The sequence below is a fragment of the Micromesistius poutassou genome, assembly GCF_964030765.1.
Source record: "Micromesistius poutassou genome assembly, chromosome: 10".
In the NCBI taxonomy this organism is placed as follows: Eukaryota; Metazoa; Chordata; class Actinopteri; order Gadiformes; family Gadidae; genus Micromesistius; species Micromesistius poutassou.
In genome coordinates, this window is record NC_140280.1 from 6498195 (window position 1) to 6519904 (window position 21710).

At 46.0% G+C, this 21710-nt stretch overlaps 1 protein-coding gene across 1 annotated transcript in view; it reads right to left on the bottom strand.

Moving 5' to 3' along the window:
* Positions 1-4: 4 nt before the first annotated feature.
* The window catches only part of LOC311353902 (neurexin-2-like), a gene marked incomplete at both ends in the record, with an annotated part of 91174 nt that continues 69468 nt past the window's right edge, over positions 5-21710 (bottom strand). The window contains 6 exons of the mRNA XM_084473700.1: positions 5-861; positions 1775-1859; positions 3938-4266; positions 5401-5490; positions 6897-7068; positions 16313-16494. Of these exons, the coding sequence (XP_084329826.1) occupies positions 5-861; positions 1775-1859; positions 3938-4266; positions 5401-5490; positions 6897-7068; positions 16313-16494 (1715 nt within the window). The remainder of the gene's footprint in view (positions 862-1774; positions 1860-3937; positions 4267-5400; positions 5491-6896; positions 7069-16312; positions 16495-21710) is intronic.

Here is a 21710-nt window from a genome sequence, read left to right on the forward strand (position 1 = left end):
TTCCTCACACGTAGTACTCCTTGTCCTTGTTCTTCTTGCCCTTGGCGGTCGCCTTGGTCCCCGGCCCCGCCGCCACGGGCCCCATGGCCGTGCCGTCCGCCTTGTCCTTGCGGGGCCCCCCGCTGCCCTCCAGGCCGGAGCTGTTGACGTAGTTGTGGCCCTGCTCCGCCTGGTAGGAGCCCTCGTCCCGGTTGCGGTACTTGTACATGGCGTAGAGCAGGATGAGGATGCAGAGGGCGGCCGCGGCCACGATGCCCACCACCATGCCGGTGGTGCTGCTGGACTCCCTGATCACCTCCACCGCCCCGGGCCGGCCCTTCTCGTCGTCCGGCCCCGTCGGCGCGGCTGTGGGCACATGGGGAAAATTGGGGGGGTAGGTTAGTCCGGGGGTGTTTCTGGAGGAGGGGGGCGCGGGCGGCAGAAGCACCTGGTCTCGGGTGTTCATTTTGCCCGCGGGGATGTGGTGCTGCGGCTGGTCGGGGTGGGTGGTGGGAGCACGGGGAGGGTGGTGGGGGCGGGGTTTCTTGCCGGCTCCGCCCTCGCCGGCGCCCGCGGCGGGGGGAGGGGGCGGCAGGACGGTCCTGTCGGTGACCAGCGGGGAGTTGTTGGCGTTGCCGTAGAAGTCCTCGTCGTCGGACTCGGTCATCTCGCCGGAGCCGAAGGCCGACACCTCCACGGGGTCACCGCAGTCCTCCTGGTCGGGGGGGCAGGAGGAGGGGTGGGGGGGCACCATCAGGGACTCTCTGGTGGTGTCGAGCGGGGACAGCAGGGTGGGGGGAGGGGGGATGGCGGGGAAGCGGGTGGCGATGGAGGGGGGCTCGAGGGAGTCCACCGTTATTATGGGCAACACTAGTTCACCTCCTAGGAAGGAAGCACAGCAAACGACGGGACGGGCGTTAGAGACATGAGCTCCACCCATAACAACCACTGGGCTCCCCCCTCCGCCCCCCCCCCCCCCCCCCCCCCCATCAGAGGGCCGCATGCTCATACTCCCGGAGACGGCTGGTGCAGATGCTAGCGTTTAGTTGGGTTTAGCGTCTCCGGTCTGATCCCAACGCGCCTCATACATTTTGCATGAAACTCATTACAGCATCACAACATTTTATCCTAAAATACGTACAGTATGTAAATATGTTTTTTGATTGTTGTTCAGTTTGACACACGAAATGTGTGGGAGATATAGTAGCAGTAATTGTTATAAAAGCATAAGAATGAAAAAGGTAAATAAATGACTACGTTGTAGTTTGACAGTATGGCACATCAACAACGGCATCTGCCAAATGAACGATGATCTGAAAGAGGAAGATAACAAATATGCCAGCGTATTTAAGAAATTATGTCCTCCGATTTATTCTTATTGTTGTTTTGAAAGATTTGTCTAGAGACCTTTACTAAATAAAGGAATTTAATGATTTACCAAATGCAATTCATACTTCCAATTTAGATTAGTTTGTTAGTAAACTCAATCAGTCAAAAGTTCCCATAGGAACTATAGGCTACTAGAAAAAAGGGTTCAAAATTGTTTGTTATATTGTGTTATATAAACAAAACCCTAGTTTTGTTTATAAAAAAAAGTACATGAGATCCTATAATCTGACACAAATGTATGTACATGCATTCATACACAATATGACATGAGCCCAGTCCCACCAAAATCATAACTGTGGCATATAAATCGAATGAAACCTATGGTTAATTCACATGGAGCACCCGTTTTGCCTTTACAAAACCACGAGTAGAGTGTAATACCAGTTCCCCTGGGCCCCAGACCCACCTGTTCCAGGCTCACACTCCTCCAGGTCCTCGTCGTCGCTGGGGCACTCGGCGGACGCCACCAGGATGTCGTCTGAGTTCTGGGGCTGCAGAGCAGAGAGACACAACGTCAATCTCCATCCAATCATTAAAGAAGAGCCACCTTATCTCGGGATTCGCAATCACAAGATACGGTTTCTTTGTGCTGTCACAGCTGAATTTCTTTTTTCGGCAACCAGGGAACAAGTGTTATCCTATCTTGTCCTATCTCACGTCACAATTATGATGGATATGTGAGAGACTATATGCTATATTTGGAGAGAAAAACACATTGTTTTTTTTTCATCAATATGCTTTACAAAGTATCCATTGCAATATGTCAGCTCCAACTCATGGACACCTGAGAATATGTAACGTTATGTAAAATGAAGGTCACTTTAAAGGTTGAGTGGCCAATAAAACAAACAAAAGATATTGGTCTTCTTTAAAGACTATAACTTATATTTATATTTGACCAGTGGAGTTGGTAAGGTTGATGGTGGATACAACTACTAAAACTATAAAAACACATTTCTCATTGTTTGGGACAATGTTAGTACAGAACATCAGCAAAATATATAACATAGGTCTTGTCATTTTATGGATGTTTCAATCTGGAAATGGAACATACTCTACCTTTAAGTCAGCACAACACTGAATTCATGACTTGATTTTACAGCAACATGTTTTTGCAACTGCGGTTAGAAATTATGCAACTGGTATGTAGGTGATGCAACTCAGCTTCTAGTCCGAGCTCTGGTCATCTCCCGCCTGGACTACTGCAACTCGCTCCTAGCTGGACTCCCGGCCTCTGCTATTAAACCTTTGCAGCGTATCCAGAACGCGGCAGCGCGCCTTGTGTTCAACCTACCTAAAGTCTCTCATGTGACTCCCCTCTTCCGCCACCTCCACTGGCTCCCTGTAGTAGCCCGCATCAGATTCAAGATGATGGTACTGGCATACAAGGCGGTCGATGGAACTGCCCCTGCCTACCTCCAAGCCTTGGTCAAACCACACATCGCAGCTCGATCCCTCCACTCAACTACCTCAGCTGGACGTCTGGTACTGCCATCACTAAGAGCAACCAAAGGTCGATCAGCTAAATCACAACTCTTCTCTATCTTGGGACCACAGTGGTGGAACGAGCTCCCTGCTGATGTCAGGACCGCAGAGTCACTCACCAGCTTCCGCAAACGACTCAAAACCCACCTGTTCAGAGTTCACCTAGACTCTACATAGCCATTCAGTCCCTTATTTGTCTGTTGCACTATTGTTTGTTGTACGTCCTGGCACTTAATGAACACACTTAATGCAGGTTTTATTCATTCATTGTACTTAATTGTGTAGCATGTAATTAATTGTGTTGTGCATGCATGTTATGTAGCATGTACTGAATTGTGTAGCATCTGCAGTAGCTAGCTATCACTGCTGTATACGGGGAATGGGGTTAGCCTGGCGATTGTTAGTACTTGCACTTGGTTCTATGAACATCTTTACTGTACAGACGGCGATATATTGTTTCACTTCTTACGACAAATGTACTTATTGTAAGTCGCTTTGGATAAAAGCGTCTGCTAAATGCCCTAAATGTAAATGTAAATTATGCTGTTTGTATTCAGTAGGTGAATGTGTGCATAATACGAGTAAGAACAAGACACCAAATCCTTGTTGGCTGAAAACATTTAGGGGCTTAATTCAGACCATATTGTCAACATTTGACAGTCCTAATCCTATTTTAGGGCAAAGAGAGAACATTATGAATAATTTCTCCTTACATCAAGGTTTAACCTACGCATTCCTTGAGCGAAAACTAAAAAACGCTCACATATACACATCCTTTTTGACTTGCCTTGTTTGTTTCTGTAATTACCGCTTTACCACCTGAATTCCCACCGCCCTCCTATCGTTATCGTACTTCATTAAGGCGTATATTTGCATAATGCGATGTGATTGGCCGACGGATCCTTTGCTGCCTGAAAAGTTCCTCAACTTTTTGACGCAGGCAACGGAGCCGACGGAACGGACAGACCCACGGTGCATTTCGAGAGCGCCCCGCGCAAAGTCAACGAGATGCGTCGACGGGCGGAGGTGGTGTGAACGCGGCGGTCGCGACCATCCCGGCCACGACCTCCGCCCGAGCCCCTACCTTGGAGATGCTCTCCCGCAGGCTGGGCGAGCGCTGGCGCCGGGTGGTGGTGGTGGCCATGGTGGTGGTGGTCTCCATGATGGTGGTGGACATGTCGGACACGGCCACCGGCGTCGCGGCCGTGGTGTCGGCGGTGACGGCCGACAGCGAGTCGCCCACCAGCCGCAGGTTGCCCTCCACCTGCACGCTGGGGTCGCTCTCCGCCGCCAGCTTCAGCACCTGCAGCCCGTTGTAGTACAGGCCCGAGATCTGGCCCTGGAACGGGCGGCCCTTGTCGTTGCCCCCGATCTTGATGGCCGCCTGGCTGTTGAAGATGGTCAGCTGCCGCCCTGTGTTCAGAACAGAGAGAGAGAGAGAGGGAGAGCAAGAGAAAGAGAGAGAGAGAGGAGAGTGGGGTTGGGGGAGGTGGAGCGGGGTGGAGGTGGGCGGAGAAGGAAGGGAATTGTGTTTGATCGTAGGCATGGAGTGGTAAAGAAGCGAGTCCACTCGGCGGGGCTTGTCTGGGTTTATGGTTATTTCTAGTTATGGTTATTGAGAGTGTATATGCTACTTAGATGGTTAGGAGGGTTAAATGTGTGCACTGCTTGGATCAGTTGGGAAAAAGTTGGTTGTTTTAGAAAGTCTGCGTTTCCAGGTTTCTTTATTTAGGCTCCTATTTACACATGTGATGTGGCTGTGAAAGTGATTTTAACTTCACGGCTATTTTCTCTGCAGCGAAAAAAACCCACAAACACACACAGATGTTTTCTCCAGCCAAATGAAATATCTCAACTCCAAAACAGACGGTGCGAGACGGAATCACTTGCAGAAAGGCGGGGAGGGAGTGGATTTAAAAGGACAGGTTTGCATGCAGCAGAAAAAGCCTCCTACGTACTGTAAGTCATGTATCAGGAGATCAGGAGAATGATAGGAGCTTGTGTTAAGGGGTTTGGAGAATGGTGTGTTTAAAACCGAATTTAAAATAAGGCTACTTTGCAGAGCAGTGTTAGCCAGCCTTTTACGGAAATGTTAGGGTACATAATTAGAAGCAGAAACTAATTACAAACAATAATTAGACATGGGACAGGGGTAGGAGGGTTAGTCGAAGGTTATGTGGGTTTAGATCAATTGTGTCTATCTGTAAGTTAGAGCTAGCCATTAGTATAAGACAAGGTGCAGTGTACCAAAAGACAGAAGGAGGACAAAAGGGACAGATCTTAAACATCCCAACAGATTGTCTTTTGCTGACTCACTGATAGAAGAGCGTTACTCAATTTAAAATAAGATTAACATTAAAATACCCAATCTGAATTGCCAATAATAGCCCAAATAAGCCATATTGAACCGTGATCTATATATCATGTCATCCTCCTTTTCTTTTGGCACTGCATCTCTCAGAGGGAACAGGTTAATTAGGCGATTAATTAAAGGATTAATTCATTCTGTTTATTTAGGATATTTGTTTTCTTTTTCTCTTCTTTTACCTTTATCGAGTAGCCACTCGTCAACTACCCGACCGAGTCGGTATGGGATTCTTTGCCTAGCAATAGCCAGTCGCTCATTATCAAAGTTTCCTTGGAAGAATTTGGAGAGACAGATTAAAGGTTAAAGTCTGCAGGTGTAAACATCACAAGGTTAGCAAACAACGTTATCCATAACAGGTTTATACAAGTTGTCCATTTTAACCCCCCCATAAATACGGGTTAAAACATACTTGTAGATTATACGTAATTGCATCTAGTTAGTGGAACGTAACATTTTAACCATGGTTAAACTAGTTAGGCGAATATTTAGGCTGTTTTTTTTTATAAGTTACTACACTAGTTAGTATCTATTTAGCTTTTTCGTATTTTAGCAGTGTTTTAGTCTTAATGAAAAGTCATGAAAATCATCACCAGCAACAGATTAAATACATTAATTTCGATGTATAACAGGACATCAACAATCACAAACATTTGCAAACGGTATACATTGTTACGATAGAGAGAGTTCCATCCTTGCATTGGTATGTCAAGATATAGACGGAAAAAAGAGTTACAAATACAAGATTTAGCTGGTGTGTAGTCTGCACTCACATATTGCTTATAATAGCAAAAGCATAGATATAACAATATAAATAAATCATGTTGCTATGAGGTAGAACAGTATCTATGTGGCACACGATGGTGAAGATGGGGTACATACACGCCATTGGCCTCTACAGGGTCACCAAACGTTGCCATGGGGTGACACAATGGTTTCTATGGTCTCACAGAATGGTTGCTATGTGATAACGGAATGGTTGATATTGGGTATAGAATGGTTTCTTTGGCTCAGGGAAAGGTCAAATAATGTGTACTTCAGTCTGTTTATGCCGGATCAGGTTAACAAATAATAAACCTTTTCACCTTTACAACGCACAGCGGCTCCTTTAGGAACAAAGTAGCAAATGTTATCACCGTGCGGCCTTGGTTTGTCAGTCGCCTCACAACAGGCTTTTCAGGCTCACTCAGAGCAGGGCCGGCTGAAAAGCCCACTCTGCAGGAAACCATAATGTACCGGAGCAATGTGCCCGCATTGACCTTCAAGTCCCTATTCTCTCCGACAGTGTCCCCCAAGATCATGTTCTCTACCGTCGCCGCATTCTACCGTCTCTGTTTGACACTGGCAGCCGCGTGCCTCGGCGCCCACCGAATCTCCTCGCCTATAGAGATTGTGTTAAAAAAAACTGTAAACGCCGTCGAAAACAGCGGTGACTGGGTGGTGCTTAGAGGAGAGAACAAAAGAAACTCACGGGCTTGCAACTCTGTCACAAAATGAATGCTGCCAACTACTTTCTTTCTCTGCTTGAATTTCGTCTGACAATGCGTTGACCTATATTCCCCGGTATTGTTCAACTGTATCGTTTGACATTTGTTTCCTGCTCAAAGGAAACCAGATGCACCAGACTGTGTGATTGCTGTTGAATAAGACTCTCTCTCTCGCTCTCTCTCTCTCTTACCTGGCGGGTAGCGCTCGATGACGGGCTGGTTGTCCACCTGGAGGGTGGCGTTGCCACCGCTACGGGTAAAGCGCACCACGTGGTACTTGCCGTCGTTAACGACGACCGCGGGCTCGTCGATGGTGATGTCGTCCGTGCCCACGTTGAAGATAACGCCGATCTTCCCCTGGTCCTGCATAGCCCAGAAATGACAATTAATAACAACCAACTGTGTTTGGAAAGCACTTCTGAACACTCACGTTTAAAAGGATTTTAAGATGCTTCCTGAGTTCAAAGATCCCATGGCATGCTACTTGCTGCTGAATGCTTTTATATAGCTGTTAGTGGGCCCCTAATACAGTACTTGAAGACGTTTAAGAAATTCAGCCTTGGTGCAGAATTACAGCCACTACGAGCCAGTCCCACAATGAGCTCTCCACAAATGTGCCGTTTTTTAGAGGAGGGTCCAGGTGGAGGGTGAGGATGTGGCCCTGAGCAATGGCGAGGCGCACACAGCTTTTGGCCGTGTTCTATAAATATTCTAGAACACTCCGGGTGCCCCAGCGGGAGTCCTGGAGCTCTATATCTAAATAATATCATTATATACATAAATAAAGATATTATATTATACATAGATATCTATATCATATAATATATATTACCTGCACCTTATCTCTCCTTATCTCTGCACCTTATCAGTATTTAATATTATTTAATATTATCCTGGAACTGCTAAGCATCTTATTGTGTATACAGTGTATTGTGTTTGCATATTGTGTATTGTACTGTTTTTAATATCAATATTTGCCCTTACCTCGTGATTGTATTTTTGTATTCGGATTGTATTGTACCGCTGCTACGATGACCTAATTTCCCCCCGGGGATAAATAAAGTTATCTATCTATCTATCTATCTATCACAGCCAAAATCTGTGTGCGCCTCCAGACGATATTATGAATCTCAAACGACTGGGTCGGGTTCTTTGACGTCTCTGGTTCTTCCACTTCCACATCAATCTGAAGTAGACTGAACCACGACATGGAGGAGAAAGGGATTGTTGCCTGTGGTTGTCTCCCGCTGGAGCCCCGGTGGTGGTGCCTCAGCGCAGAGGGCAGAGGGCAGCGGGCAGCGGGGCTCCGACGGAAGACAATCGCAGGCAACAATCCCTTTCTCCTCCATGTCGCGGTTCATGTACTTCAGGGATTCAAAGCCAAAGTTCCTTTCCCCCAATTCCTTCTCAACCATGGCTGAGACAACCCCCACTACGAGTCTCGTGGAAATACCAGAGACGTCAGAGAACCCGACGCAGTCTAGTCTTTTCACCAAATGCAAGCTTGCCTTATTGTGTTGCGTGTTACGTGCCATAACACCAACAGCAGGACGGTTATCCAAATAACAAAGAAGTGTACAACACTTGCGTTACAGTGTGTGTATTGAACCACACACACACACACACACACACACACACGTGGCACTCGCACGGTCGTAGCTCATTGTCTCATTGGCTGGCCAAATTCTCTGGGCGGGCAAAGCAGAGAAAGGGGAGGTAACATTTCCGACCTATGACGACAAATCAGTGCGTATGAGCCTTGTTTTTTCAAAGGCAGAGCAGGATATCTAGTGCTCGTTTTACACCCAACGCCATTCCTAGCTACTAGGGGACCATAGGCAGGCTAGGGGAACTCATATTTTAGTTAGAAATAAAGTGACACTTTCATTTTCACATTTTTCATTGCACAATCAAACCCATGATTTCAAACACTCCAAATAAACAGTAAGAGTTCCCTTTATTCCCACTGACAACAACACTCAATAAGCCACTCTTCATGTTGCACTTTGTGTCTTAACCGCTCGTAAATTGTACGCTGTTATGTTATTTTAATTTGAGCCCGTCTGTCAAATAAATTCCTCTGTTTCGTCGTTAACGGACAATAAAGTTGTCTAAGCAAAATTAAAAGATGCGACACGGTTCAAAGAAGAAAAACAACAGGCGGTCGTTAAGGAGAACTTCACGACGTGAACAATGTGAACTCGACAATGTGAAGTTCTGCCATTTAATCATCATTTAATCGACAGCGTCTTGCAGTCCACCACGGAAGACATCCAGCAGCAGGTGTGGAGAGTGAGGGGGGGCCGTGAGGCGGCCTCCACACTGACAGCACCACTACACTAACTGACCCCCTCTGTATCGACTGCTATGGGCTAGGACAAAGGAGTGGAGGGGGGGGGGGGGGGGGCACCTGCTGCTACAGGACGGCAGCGCTAACAGCAGAGAGAGGATGTGTGTGTGTGTGTGTGAGAACCACAAACACATATCCTTGGTGACACAAGCATGATGTTAAGCTGTCTCCAAGGAGGGGCTGCACCCTTTCTCCCTGCCCCGGCCCCGCTCAGGTGGGGTTGAGGCGGATGCGCCGTGACACCATCCTGCTGCTTCTCTTTTGGGGACGTCAGACATTTTCCCCTCCTGCCGGTCGTCTTCCTTTCAGAGGTCACTTCCAGTGGCTGGCCAAGGCGCTCATGGCTCGTGGTTCGTGCAGACACCGCGGTGCCTCCACACACACACACACACACACACAAGTCTCTGCCAGGCGTTGGCACAATGGCGACCACGATGGCACACAATGGTAGGGTGGAGGGCGGTAGGAGAGCTAATTATACACACGCACCACGGGAACCAGGGCACGGTGCAGTGTGTTCGGGTGAGGGCCCGGCGAACGTGTGAGTTGTGTTTCGCGTGTGCGATATGCAGTGGAACGGCCCAAGGTTATCATCCGGATCTCAGGGAATGCTATCAATGTACCAAGGACGAGTGGTCCTCATTGTTATTGTCGTCATCGTTATGTAAGGGATAATGTATAGAACGCCGGTCATTATTGGAAAATAAGCCCCGACAGGGCAAACCGGACACCGACGCGAAGCGGAGGTGTCTTGCTTCGCCCTGAAGGGGCTTATTTCCCAATAATGACCGTCAATGTTCTATACATTATCCCACTTATTACACGGCTACTTGCCAAAACAAAAAAATAACTATTTATTTGATACCAGCATTCGTAGTGTTGATCAGCAGAGAAATAGTCCGCCAAAGACGTTGACGTCGCTTAGCAACCGAATACGCTGGGGTTGATAAGTTACCGGACTACTTGCGGAGTGAAACGAAAGACGGGACTTTCCTTGACAGCGGTCATTATATGCTTAGCAACAGTGATTTTTGAAAAAGAATTGACTGCTGGAAGTCAGGAAGGCCCATGCAAGTGAACAGAGCATTCCACAGCATTGAAAAGAGCTGTGTAATAATCTATCATAATGATCATTATCCTTATTTTATACTTATCAATATTAGTTCAATTAGTTTGTTTGTTGTTATCTAATGTGCAAGGGCGTAGGTTTGGATTAAACATTGGGGGGGGGGGGGGGGAAATTTTCAGTGGGGGGGCTAGGGGTTCCCCCCCAGAGAATTTTGAGCGTCAAACACTCCATTTCCTGCATTCTGGTGCATTTTTATTCAACAATTAGTGCATTTTCTGAATTAATTTATGGTGGAAATTTCTTTACTATGTATAGTGAATTTACTTAGTGACAGTTCTCGCCTCCACGTCGTCCATTCATTACTGACAGTCGGACACCTCGTCAGGCATTAACTTGTGCACTTTGTGGTGTCACCTCTATACAGTTAATGGGACACTGATGCAGCCACCAATCTGTTGCTCTTGCCACTGTCTGCGCCCGCAACCATAGCCTGTATAAAGACCACGACTCCTAACCTGACCGGACCTGATCCATCGACCAAGCGTAAGCGGGAGTAACGTGCCTGCGCACGTGCGTGTGACTTTGCAGCAGAGTTAAGATGGTATGGTCCACTATAGGGGTGTCTGAAATTATTGGGAAACATATTTACAAGCAGAAGGATGTATAAATGTTTTGAGCCCCCCGAAATGTTTTCATTACCTATTTTTTCGACCTTTTAAAAAAATAAATAGATTTTTTTTGGGGGGGACAATTATACCTTTTCTAAATATTGGGGGGGGGGGGGACAGGTCCCCTGTGTCCCCCCCCCCGAAATCTAAGCCTATGCTAATGTGAAATAAAGGTCCCTACTGGTGCTCTTAGAACCCTGCTGGAAAGGTAAGCCGCATGCTAACAAGTCGAGCCACTGAAAGGGTAATTGACCTTCACAGCACAATCTCTCCGGTGAGACGCGCGATGTGATTGGCTGCCTGCATTCTCCTGTTTACACTCGTACGCCACTCACTCACAGTGGCTGGCGTTTAAATGGAAGAAAAACATATTTCTCCCTCTGCGTCGCTGTAATTGTGACAGCAGGCTGCGTAAAACCTTTCTCTCCGATCTGTCCCCTGAAGCCCACTCACAGCGTGTGCAAGGTAGGTGTAAGAAAGCAATGGCTTCGCTTTTCCTTGACAGACAGTGTGTGTTTGGTTCACGGGATGGATTATTCACGGAAAACGGGAATAAACGTGTGGAATAAACTGCGAATAAACTTTTGAGAACATATCAGTGATTTGATTAGATTTATTCGACAGTAGAGGCTTTGACTACCGTACTGCTGACACTAGCTAATCATCTATTCAAACTCCTTTAGGCTGAAAACAGAGCCTACCAATTCATTAACTTCTGTTTTTAATGAATTAAGTCAGAGCCCTGATCCAATTTGACTCATAGCAGGAGGCAAGGGTGACCACCGACTACAACCCAATAAATTGGCCTAATTGGACCCCCGGTGATCCAATCACAATCCCTCTTAGCGCTTGTCCCCGCCCTTCATTTCCTTGATCCCCTTTGGAAGCACACTTCACGTTAACTACGGGAAGACACGCTCTGAATATCCACGGATGTTTTTTTTTTTCTTCCTCAGCTGTCTTTACAAATAACCTTTTCACCACACTCATTCACGTCGCCGCAGTTTATTTTCTTTCAGCGATATATCATAAGACACAAATGTATTCTCCCAGCGAAGCGTGGCGAGTGCTAGTCCCTGGGGGGAGCGGCGGGCCAGCTCGCACTGAGCCAGGAGACCGTAACCGCCCAGACATCCCTTCCAGTCTGATATCCGTTTGAATAAAGAACTGCTCTCATTTTGCTGACCTCTATCTAATGACTAATGTATTACATCTGGATTCATATACCTCCCCGCCCCCCCCCCCTCCCGCCCCCCCCCCCCCCCCCCCCCCCGTCCCCCCAGCTTTCAAAGCGGCACTTTCTCCTCCTGCTCAGAGAGCCTTTGATTCCCGTGGTGCCGTTATTTTTAGTGTCTGAGTTAACTTGGCGCTCTCCTTTCCATCCGTATCTTCTCATCTTTGTCTTAAATCTCTCTCCACGTATCTCCGGCTGTCTCTTTAAGTCCGCTCAAAGGGCCGCTTTACCCCTCGACAAACAAGTCGGGTCTACGCTGCACCACGCTACAACAAAGTGCGCAACTTTAATATACGATACGACATACACGCAGAATTAGCAAGAAGTTGAATTAGAAGAAGATGGTGAGACAATACAGTCGGTACATTGCGGAAAGTGCCGAGCGCTGACAATGAGCAGTGAATATACACTACACGTGCATACATTTACATCTGAAGCCCAGAGTCCTGCAGTGTTTTCCTCCTGGTCTTGTAAGGGGGGCGAGAGAGGCCTGGCGGGCAGTGCTTTGTGGTGCCGTTGTGCACCTGTGTTTACCACTGCAGAGCATGAATACAGAAGCCTTCATTAGGACTACAGAGGGCCTCCGCCGCCGCACTCCATTACTGCCGCAGCAGGCCTTCCTGTATGCTCGCATTTAGAAAATATATACCTGCCCCCCTGCCTACACACAGACAAAGCACGCATGCACACATGCACATGCACATGCACATGCACGCAGACACACGCACACACACAGACACACACACACACACACACACACACACACACACACACACACACACACACCTGAGTGCCTTTACCAGGCATGCATCACATTCATCCTTTAGAATGAGTTTACTTTTTGGAGATATTATTAGTTAGAGTGTGTGTGTGTGTGTGTGTGTGTGTGTGTGTGTGTGTGTGCGTGTGTGTGTGTGTATACGTGTTCTCCACGGGAACAACAGACTCCTGCTGCTGAATTTTGGAGATTCAGCATAATCCTCCTTCCTCCTCCTCGTCTTCCTCGTCATGCTAATCTGATTTTATATGGCTGACCCATTTATACACACCCTGCCAAACACAGCCGGGATCCGCCTTGCTACATGAACATGCATCTCCGTCCATTGTGGAACAGAGATTCAGCACAAACAACAGCCAAACCCCCAAATTGCTAACGCTAATCATTTGAATTACATGAAGGCTCACAACAGGGGGGATGGGGGGGGGATCAGTGGGGGTGGATGGTGATGCACAGCGGTTGTTGCTGTTGCGGTACTCTTCCATTAGACTAGTCTGTCAGTACCGGGCTCCGGCCAGCAGATGTTGCCTGTTAACCTGACGGTTCTCTATTGAGCGGCGGCGAACCCTTAATGAAGGGTCGTATTGTTTTATCCGGTGGCAGGTGTTCTGGGTTTTACGGGGGCTGGTTTACAGGGGAGGCTATCAGATGGCAGGGTTTGAAACGTTTGGACGCCATCGCTCTGGAGCTACGAGCCTGGATGTCCTCTGATTCCTGTCTGTTCTATCACTCTTTTATGGTTTTATGTGTATTCGTTAATTTCTTTCTGTTTTGTTTTTCCGTCACAGGCCTATGATGAACACACTGCACATATGGCATATTGCATTCAAACCAACACATATCATTGTGGATTAATTAATTAATTAGCGACATACACACCCACCCACAGTGGAGCATAAAAACCTTCCTAATTGAGCTCTCACAGAATTGTAAGACAATTAGAATATGTTGATTTTGGAGTACACAAGTATGAGCTCAGAAAAGTCATATGTTTGTGACAACCAACAACAGCAGATATGCTGTCTTTTAAGAACAATCAACCATGCTCGTTTTGGCAGCTTTAATAACTTCCACGTCCTCGGGGTGTTCCTGAAAGATTGAGCAGAATCTGAAAACTAGAAACTACTGAATGTTTCTAGTCAGCCTCTCTGACTACAAACTCTGAGCTGCTCTCTACTGAACGCCGATATGTGGGGCAACAGTGGTCTCACCACAGTGAATTGGGGCAGACTATCTCACAGATTGATGTGGGCAGGGACGGAGGCTGATTCACCCAAATTACCAGGAACAAGGGAGTTTGGTTCTGACAGGTTCAACCTTTGAAGAAGCACCGTACCCAATGACAGGTGTGTGTAATTATAATTATATAGGTCCGCTGTGATTGGACTGAAACAGGAACTTTGGAGATGAATATTGATGTTGTATTCTTTCTATTTGACTTGGTATTCCCGTCAATAATGTCCACCTGATGTTTACACTTGCATTTATATGACAGTGTTTATAGATCTGTATATATTTTCTAGATTTCTTTCGGCCTGTTTCTATTTTCGTATTTCTATAGTATTTTTTATAGTATTTTTATATTTCTCTTTGTTGTTTAGTTTTAGCACAACATCATAATTCCCCATATATTTAATTAAATACTTCCCATATTTGATGGGGTCTTATTCTCAGTGTACGGCTCATGGTTGGTTTCTATTGGTCGCTGTTATATTATATTGGTAATTGGTAATGCGTGTGTTCTGTTGGCATTCGCTCCTATTGACATTTGTACCGGTGTGAACTTTCCATCATTATGGATAAGGGGTTGGCATGAGTGGTGTGGCGTTTTTCACACGAGACACACAGTTTGAAAAGGACAGAAAGGCTCTGTCTTTAATAATGATGCAGTTTAATGATGATGAAGCCCTCATACCTTATGGAAAGGTCACCACGTCAATACCCTGAAGCTCACTCAATCACCCTCAGCCCCCTTCCCCACCAGCTTTCAAATTACTCCACACAACAACTTGACCATTTCACAACATTGAGAAGAGGGCAGAGACAACTATTGTATTGTTTTTATTGCTATCTATTTGAAATATGGTTTTATTTGTTTTGTTTTCTTAATTTGGAGACAAACGCAACCATCATCTTACAATGCAACACGGTTTTAACCTTAATTTCCATATTTGTTATTTCTATAATGCAATTCGAACTGTGATTGAAAATTTGAATTCCATATTCTAATTTGTATTCTAGATTGAACTGTAATTCAAAATTACATTTCCATATTACAATTAAACCAATCAGAATTTCCAATACCAATTCCACTCTAATTGAAAGCCAACAGAAACAGCCCGGAGCCTTATACCTCCTCGCCGCTCGCCAGTTGGTACCATCACTGTTTTACAAACAGATGTTGTTTTAATTATTACAGCAGTCACAGCCATTTGACAGACATCCCTTCTGGTCCTCACCGCGCGGCACACATCTGTCCCGGGGCAACGCACGCCAGTTGAGAGGCTGATTTCCCCAGAGGAGAGGCGGGGTGGAGGAGGCAGCTGTGGAGGAATCGACCCCTGGTACCACCACAAGCTTGTTTCTCTCCAGGATTATCACCAGAGCGCAACGCAAGTCTATTTACTTGTAAGCTGTCCTTTATATTTTACAACAATGGAGGCAGGCGGCTGTTTGTTCTTTTTTTTTCTTTTGACTCTGTGAACTCAAAGCTGAAATGCTGTTGATTAGCTAATCATGTTGTCTGTGGCGGCTGTGGGGCTTATTTAGCTGTGTTTACTGGAGATAGTTTGAGAGGACAGCACTATATGCTGCTGATGTGTAAATTAATAAAATGAAGGCAGACTGGTTTTCCCTCATTCTCACTCGTTATTCATCGTAATAATATAATCGCTAGTGGTATTGGTCAAAGTAGAAGTAGTTATGGGGGTAAGAGTAGTACTAGTATAAGGTCTAGTACTTGTAATAGTGTGAACCCAGGCCTAGGCCTATAACTTGTATGTGTATCAACATCAGAAAATGCGGTAATTTGTTTCAAGACTTTTTTTGGGGTCATTTCCCTTTTAGATAGTCAAAAATAAATAAAAATTGTAAAATATGAGTTATTTAACAATGTTATATAAGGGGAACCATCCCATTCGTCAGTTTTCTAATGATAGAGTACCGTTCATACGCATGTTGCAGAAAAATAAGAAGAAAGAAAAAAAATTGTATGATGGGAAGCTGATCTTTTTAGAAGGTTCTAGAAGAGGCTTACTATATGAAGCTGAGAGGATGTGTCTTAAGATGGTTCTAGAAGAGGCTTAACTGTATGAAGCTGGAGGGATTGTCTTAAGAAGGTTCTAAAAGAGTCTCACTCTATGAAAGTGAGAGGAAATGTGTCTTTAGACGGTTCTAGAAGAGTCTTACTCTATGAAGCTGAGAGGAAGTGTCTTAAGAAGGTTCTAGAAGAGTCTTACTCTATGAAGCTGAGAGGAAGTGTCTTAAGAAGGTTCTAGAAGAGTCTTACTATATGAAGCTGGAGGAAGTCTCCGAGCCCGTGGGTGCTTTCCACGCGGACCAAGATGGCGTCCTTCTGCAGCGTGCTGAAGCCCACGGCCAGGCGGTCGGCGCGCGTGCTGGGTCGCTCGTTGGGTGCCCAGGTGTAGGTGATGAGGGCGCCTCCTTTACCAAAGATATACGTGGTTCCAGCTGCAGAGGAGAAAGGGATGGAGGAGGAGGAGGACACATTATACATATGGCAACTCATTTGGGCTGCATCCAAGGAGGTATGGGCGTGGTTCATTGTTTCTAGGTTGTTGGTGCATGTGTCTTTAAATCTTTAAATCAATAATTTGTAATGGAGCTACGGTTGGGCTGTGGAGGCAGAATGCATTGTTTCATCATTAATGTTGTGTGCGCAGCATCACTTTCATCATTGATTTAGTTATCCAGAATTCACGAGTGTCACGTAGCATAATAGGCTACAGATATTTTTGCACTGGCCGCAATTCTATAAAACTGAAGCTGTAGAACACCAGAGTGATGAAGGCTAATATACAAACATACTGTTGAAAATACTGTGAAAATGTAAAAGTATACTGTGCCATGAAGGATTTCCCAAAACTTCTCTCTTATCTTATCTCAATCCAATTTTAAGGAATAATAATAATCAAGCAATCGTATTTTATATAATATGTTTTCCTTCACATTGACCTCATTCTTATTTTAGAGGGATAAAGACATTTAGTTTATGCAGTAAAAACAATTCACACTGCAAGAGAGAGGGAAAGAAGCCAGGGAAAAAAGCGAGATCAAGCAAAAGAGAGAGCGAGAGAGGGGGAGAGAGACAGATAGAGAGAGGGAGAGAGAGATTTACATGTTTTGTGCGAGAGGGACAGTGAGCTGGTTTGTTTACTAGCTTTAAATAAGCTTTTGGAAGAACGGTTTACAAACAGACATTAAAGCAGTCGTTAATGACAGTCGGGTGTGGCGGGATTAGAGACATTAAAGTAAGCTTAAAGGCAGGGCTAGCTATAGAATACCCAATGAGCTGCACAAGCATACACAAAACCAGCATACACAAGGCCTATCGAACCACACAATGATGGGCCCGAATTTTCATTGACAAATGCAGTATATGAGTGCAATCTTTTGTATTTCATTATAAGCTCACTCAGCAGTGTTTTCCAGTGAATCCAGATACAGGTCCCTAACGAGCAGGGAGGTGGGTTGCTCAAAGACACCCTACAGCTAGACCGCAGACAGTGGGGATTAAACCCAGAACCTTTTGACGCTTGACAACCCAGCTCCTGCTATTTATAACACAACCAGTCTAATACATACAGTGTTGTCCTGATATTTCCTTCTTTTGTCCTGTGCCCTCCTGTTTAGCGGATGATTCACCGGGGCCATCTCGCCTCAGGACAGCCGCGGCGGCTGTGTGTTGTTAGGGAGGCTGCTGTGCGTGTAGGATGCGCTCCCAGGTATTTCGAAATGCGTGGCGTTAATTTGACTCCCGGTAATCGGCCTCCGGGAATAGCTTCATTAGAGTCTGCCGTTAATTAATAGGCAGGTGTTGCATGTTTCCCCCCTGTGACGCTCCAGTAACGGCCACTTCCTCCGTCCGCCTGGCTGCGTTGGATACGGCGCTATTCTGCAGGTATTTACGACCCGATGGCTGTAACAGTGTCAACACGTAGGAGTACGAGGAATGGCTGACGGAGGGGGGGGGCAGCGGGGGGGCCCCTCCAGAGCCACGCTATCTACCCACCGCGCCCGGAGGACAAATGTCACGTCGGATTAGCCTCGGGCTCTTTGAGGAGATTGCGCGTAGATGAGTTCACTCATTATCTTATAATGAATAGGAGCGCTTTGAATTACCGCAAGGTGCGCGTTATGTAATCAGTAAATACATGATGGGGAATAAGGCTACGGACAGAGTTGGCGGAAAAACCTGAAAAGATACTTTGGGCTGGAAAAGAGAATTCAAAAATAAATACAGGAAAGGAGGGGAAAAGTATATTCATGGTTAATCAGAGTGCGCTTACAGACCACGGGAGGAGGGTTCGACGTTGACGGGATAACGAGCGACAATTCCACTCACACAACACTGTTTACTGTGCTGTGGTGCGAGCAGAGGTCCCTATAAAGGGTCGAGGGAAACCGGAGACCTCACATAAAGCCGACATAACGTCCGCGGGCCGTGGGATGCAGCATGAAATACAGAGCGGCGGCGCAGCAGTGGTGAGATCCTGCCGATTACAAAGACAGTGTGGCTTCTGTATTCTGCATTAGTGGGAAACACAGAACACAGGGCGCCATTAAGCTGGTGCACCTCGCTCACACATACTATATATATACATGCCAACCTCCTCACCCTCATTTGCATCACATTAATTAAGCATTAGGTGATGAATCTTCCAGATGTACAATCACACGGTTCTCTGCTCTCTCTCTCTCTCTCTCTCTCTCATTATCTGACCTGATCTCTCTCTCGTCTCTCACTCTCAGTGTGGGTCTGTGTGCGTGTGTGTCTCTCTCTCTCTCTCTCACACCGTGTGCATTAATCTGTGTCCCCCCCCCTCCCCCCCCTCTCTCTCTCTCTCTCTCTCTCTCGCCCACTCTAAAATACATATCAGGGGGGATGAGAAGGGAGAGAGGGGCTGGAATGAGGGGGCAGGGGTCACTCACTGATGGTCATTAAATGCATGTATGTTATTGTACGACTAGCTACACTGCACTTAGGGCTGGATTACAGTACAGGCGTACATCACTGCCCTTGCACCCAGGGTATTAACTCTAGCTGGTAAACAAGAACTGTCATGCGGCTGATTCAGGGTTATTGGGCTCACATTAAACAAACAGTATGTTATTAGCGTATCTGTATAGCTACTGTGGCCGATTGACCCCCACATGCATCATCCTTTAATAACAATACGTTTCTCATCATTAGCTCGTATGTATGCGTTTGCATAGTACTCAAGCCGATTTGGGGAAAACAACAGATACATCGGCGGTGTAGATTAGACCGTGGTTGCATTGTATTGATTATGTATACAAGCAGCCCGAGATTAATTTGTTTTGGGATTAAGTACACTTCGCAGAGTGAGCCCAGGTGCTTTGTGAGTCGGGATATCGAGATGGAAAGTCTTTTGTTTTCCAAAAAGAAAATATTATATAAGTAGGGAGAGTAATTGCAAGAAGAAAAGGTAATTATATTGCGGATTGATACTCCAACAGCTCTTTCAAACGCAGGCTACTTTCTCTGGGCTCACTGGATATTTCAAAAGGTCTAAATCATTCACCGCCAAATTATTAGACTTTTGTTGAACTTTCCAGACCCCCTCAGATCTCCACAGAAACTCGCTGACTTTCACACAACGTCCCCATTTGACTGAATATATTTTCTCAACATAATACATACCTTTGTTACTGGGTTACAATAGTCATAATGTAATTTGTGTGTTTTCGCTGTCAGCTGAGTGATGCTAGGGAGCTAATTAAATACAGTTAACCACTGTTAACATTGAAAGTATTTTCTTTGACTCAGTATTGCAGCTTTCACCCCATTCTCATGTGTGTGAATACATGCATACATGCAAACAGATGTCCAACCCTGACAGTAACAATTTTAAACAGTATGCACCAGAGCACAAATCTCAATAAATATAACAGCCGAGTTGAAAGTCTAGATAAAATTGAGCTTAAGCATCTGCTAAATGACAAAATGTAAATGAACACATACAACTGCAGGGCCTTCCTGTGGCAAATAACTGAACATTGCTTACAGTCGAGTCTCCATTTAATGTCTGTGTGGTCGTGCGATTTGTGCATGTGTTGATCTATTTGTTTGTCTATACATGTCAATTTGTGAACATCAACCTGTATGTGTGTGTGTGTGTGTGTGTGTGTGTTTGTGTTTGTGTGTGTGTGCCTGTGTCTATGTGTGTCTGTGTATGTATATGAGTGTGTGTGTGTGTGTGTGTGTGTGTGTGTGCGTGTGTCAGGGTGTGAACCAGCACAGTGTGTCTTTGAGTTAGACAGATAGCCCCCCGTCTCTGCCATCTTGGAGGTCAATGTAATACACGACCCTGAGATTTTCCCCTGTCTACGGCGATAGACCTTCTGTTGCCAGAGCCATCTTTGTTTTCCTTCTTTTCCACAGCCAAGAGACAGCATCTGGCCGCCGTCAAACGCCACACGTCTATTTATTCACATGACCTAGGATGGCTGCATGGCCCGCCCTGCCCCTATTGGTCAAGGCCGTCTTTTTCATTCAGACCGCAAGGATTTTGGAGCAGTGGAGGAGGAGGCGGCGGCAGCAGCAGCAGCAGCAGCTGTGAATCAAAGACGTCTCTGTGGATAATTTCCCACATTTTACAGACATGGCGCCTGGAGAATAATTTAGAGCGGTGTGTCTAACGCGGTTGGCACTCAGGGGAGCCGGACAAGGGGGTTAGTGAGGTGGGTTAGCGAAAGCGACAGTGCACCCAGAGGAAAGAGAGGCTGGCGTGGGCGCTAACATGGCTAGCTCTGCACGGGGCTGACAAATCGCTTCTGCTGAGCGGCCGGAAAAATCACAGAAAAAGGAAATATTGATCGGCAAACGCATTACGAGAAACACAACGATACCTATGGAAAGGCTACTTAAGAGGTGACACCTGGTGAAGGAATTGACTTATGCGGGCATGTTTGAAACCGTCGAGATCACCAGAGGAAATTGAATCATGTATGCGTCTTTCAGAGATCTTATGTTCAATTTATGAACCGGGTGCATGTCTGATGAGGATACATGGAGTTTAAAAAGGGTGCTTGCTAGGCTATTTCCCATTACGAGAATAGTGCTTCATCCGTGTCTGCAACATGTCTGCACATGTCTGCCACGCTATCTCCCCGTATAAATTTCCCCATTAATGTGCAATTTTCCAAATTTGACCAATGGGGAACGCAAATCCCGGAACCCATGATGTCAATGGCCCAACTTCACCACTGGTTTCTGTCTGCCGAACAGAGATGATGTTGCAAACCGCATATGAAGCTCATGTGAGGGAGTGATCTTGTGAGGGAGCGTTCTCCTTCGTGGCTAGCTAAACCCCCGTTTCAGCAGGAGGACTTCTGCCTACAAGTTTAAAAAGAGCGACATGAACAAGTCCTAGGGGGCGTTGTCACATTTTGTAAAAAGCCACGTTACACTCGCTCAAGTTAAGAAGCGCAGCCAATAGAAAACTTGATACATTTTGGTAAAAAACACAGTTTGTGAGACCCAAACAGAAATGCTTTCTACAAAAAAAAAACATGATCCATGATTAAGACAATTAAGACAATAAGTAATACCTTGGTATCAGTAATACCTCATCAGTACATGTTGACTTAAAAACAAATCTGTTCAAATGATTTGAAGTCACGTGATGTGTGTTATGTTATTA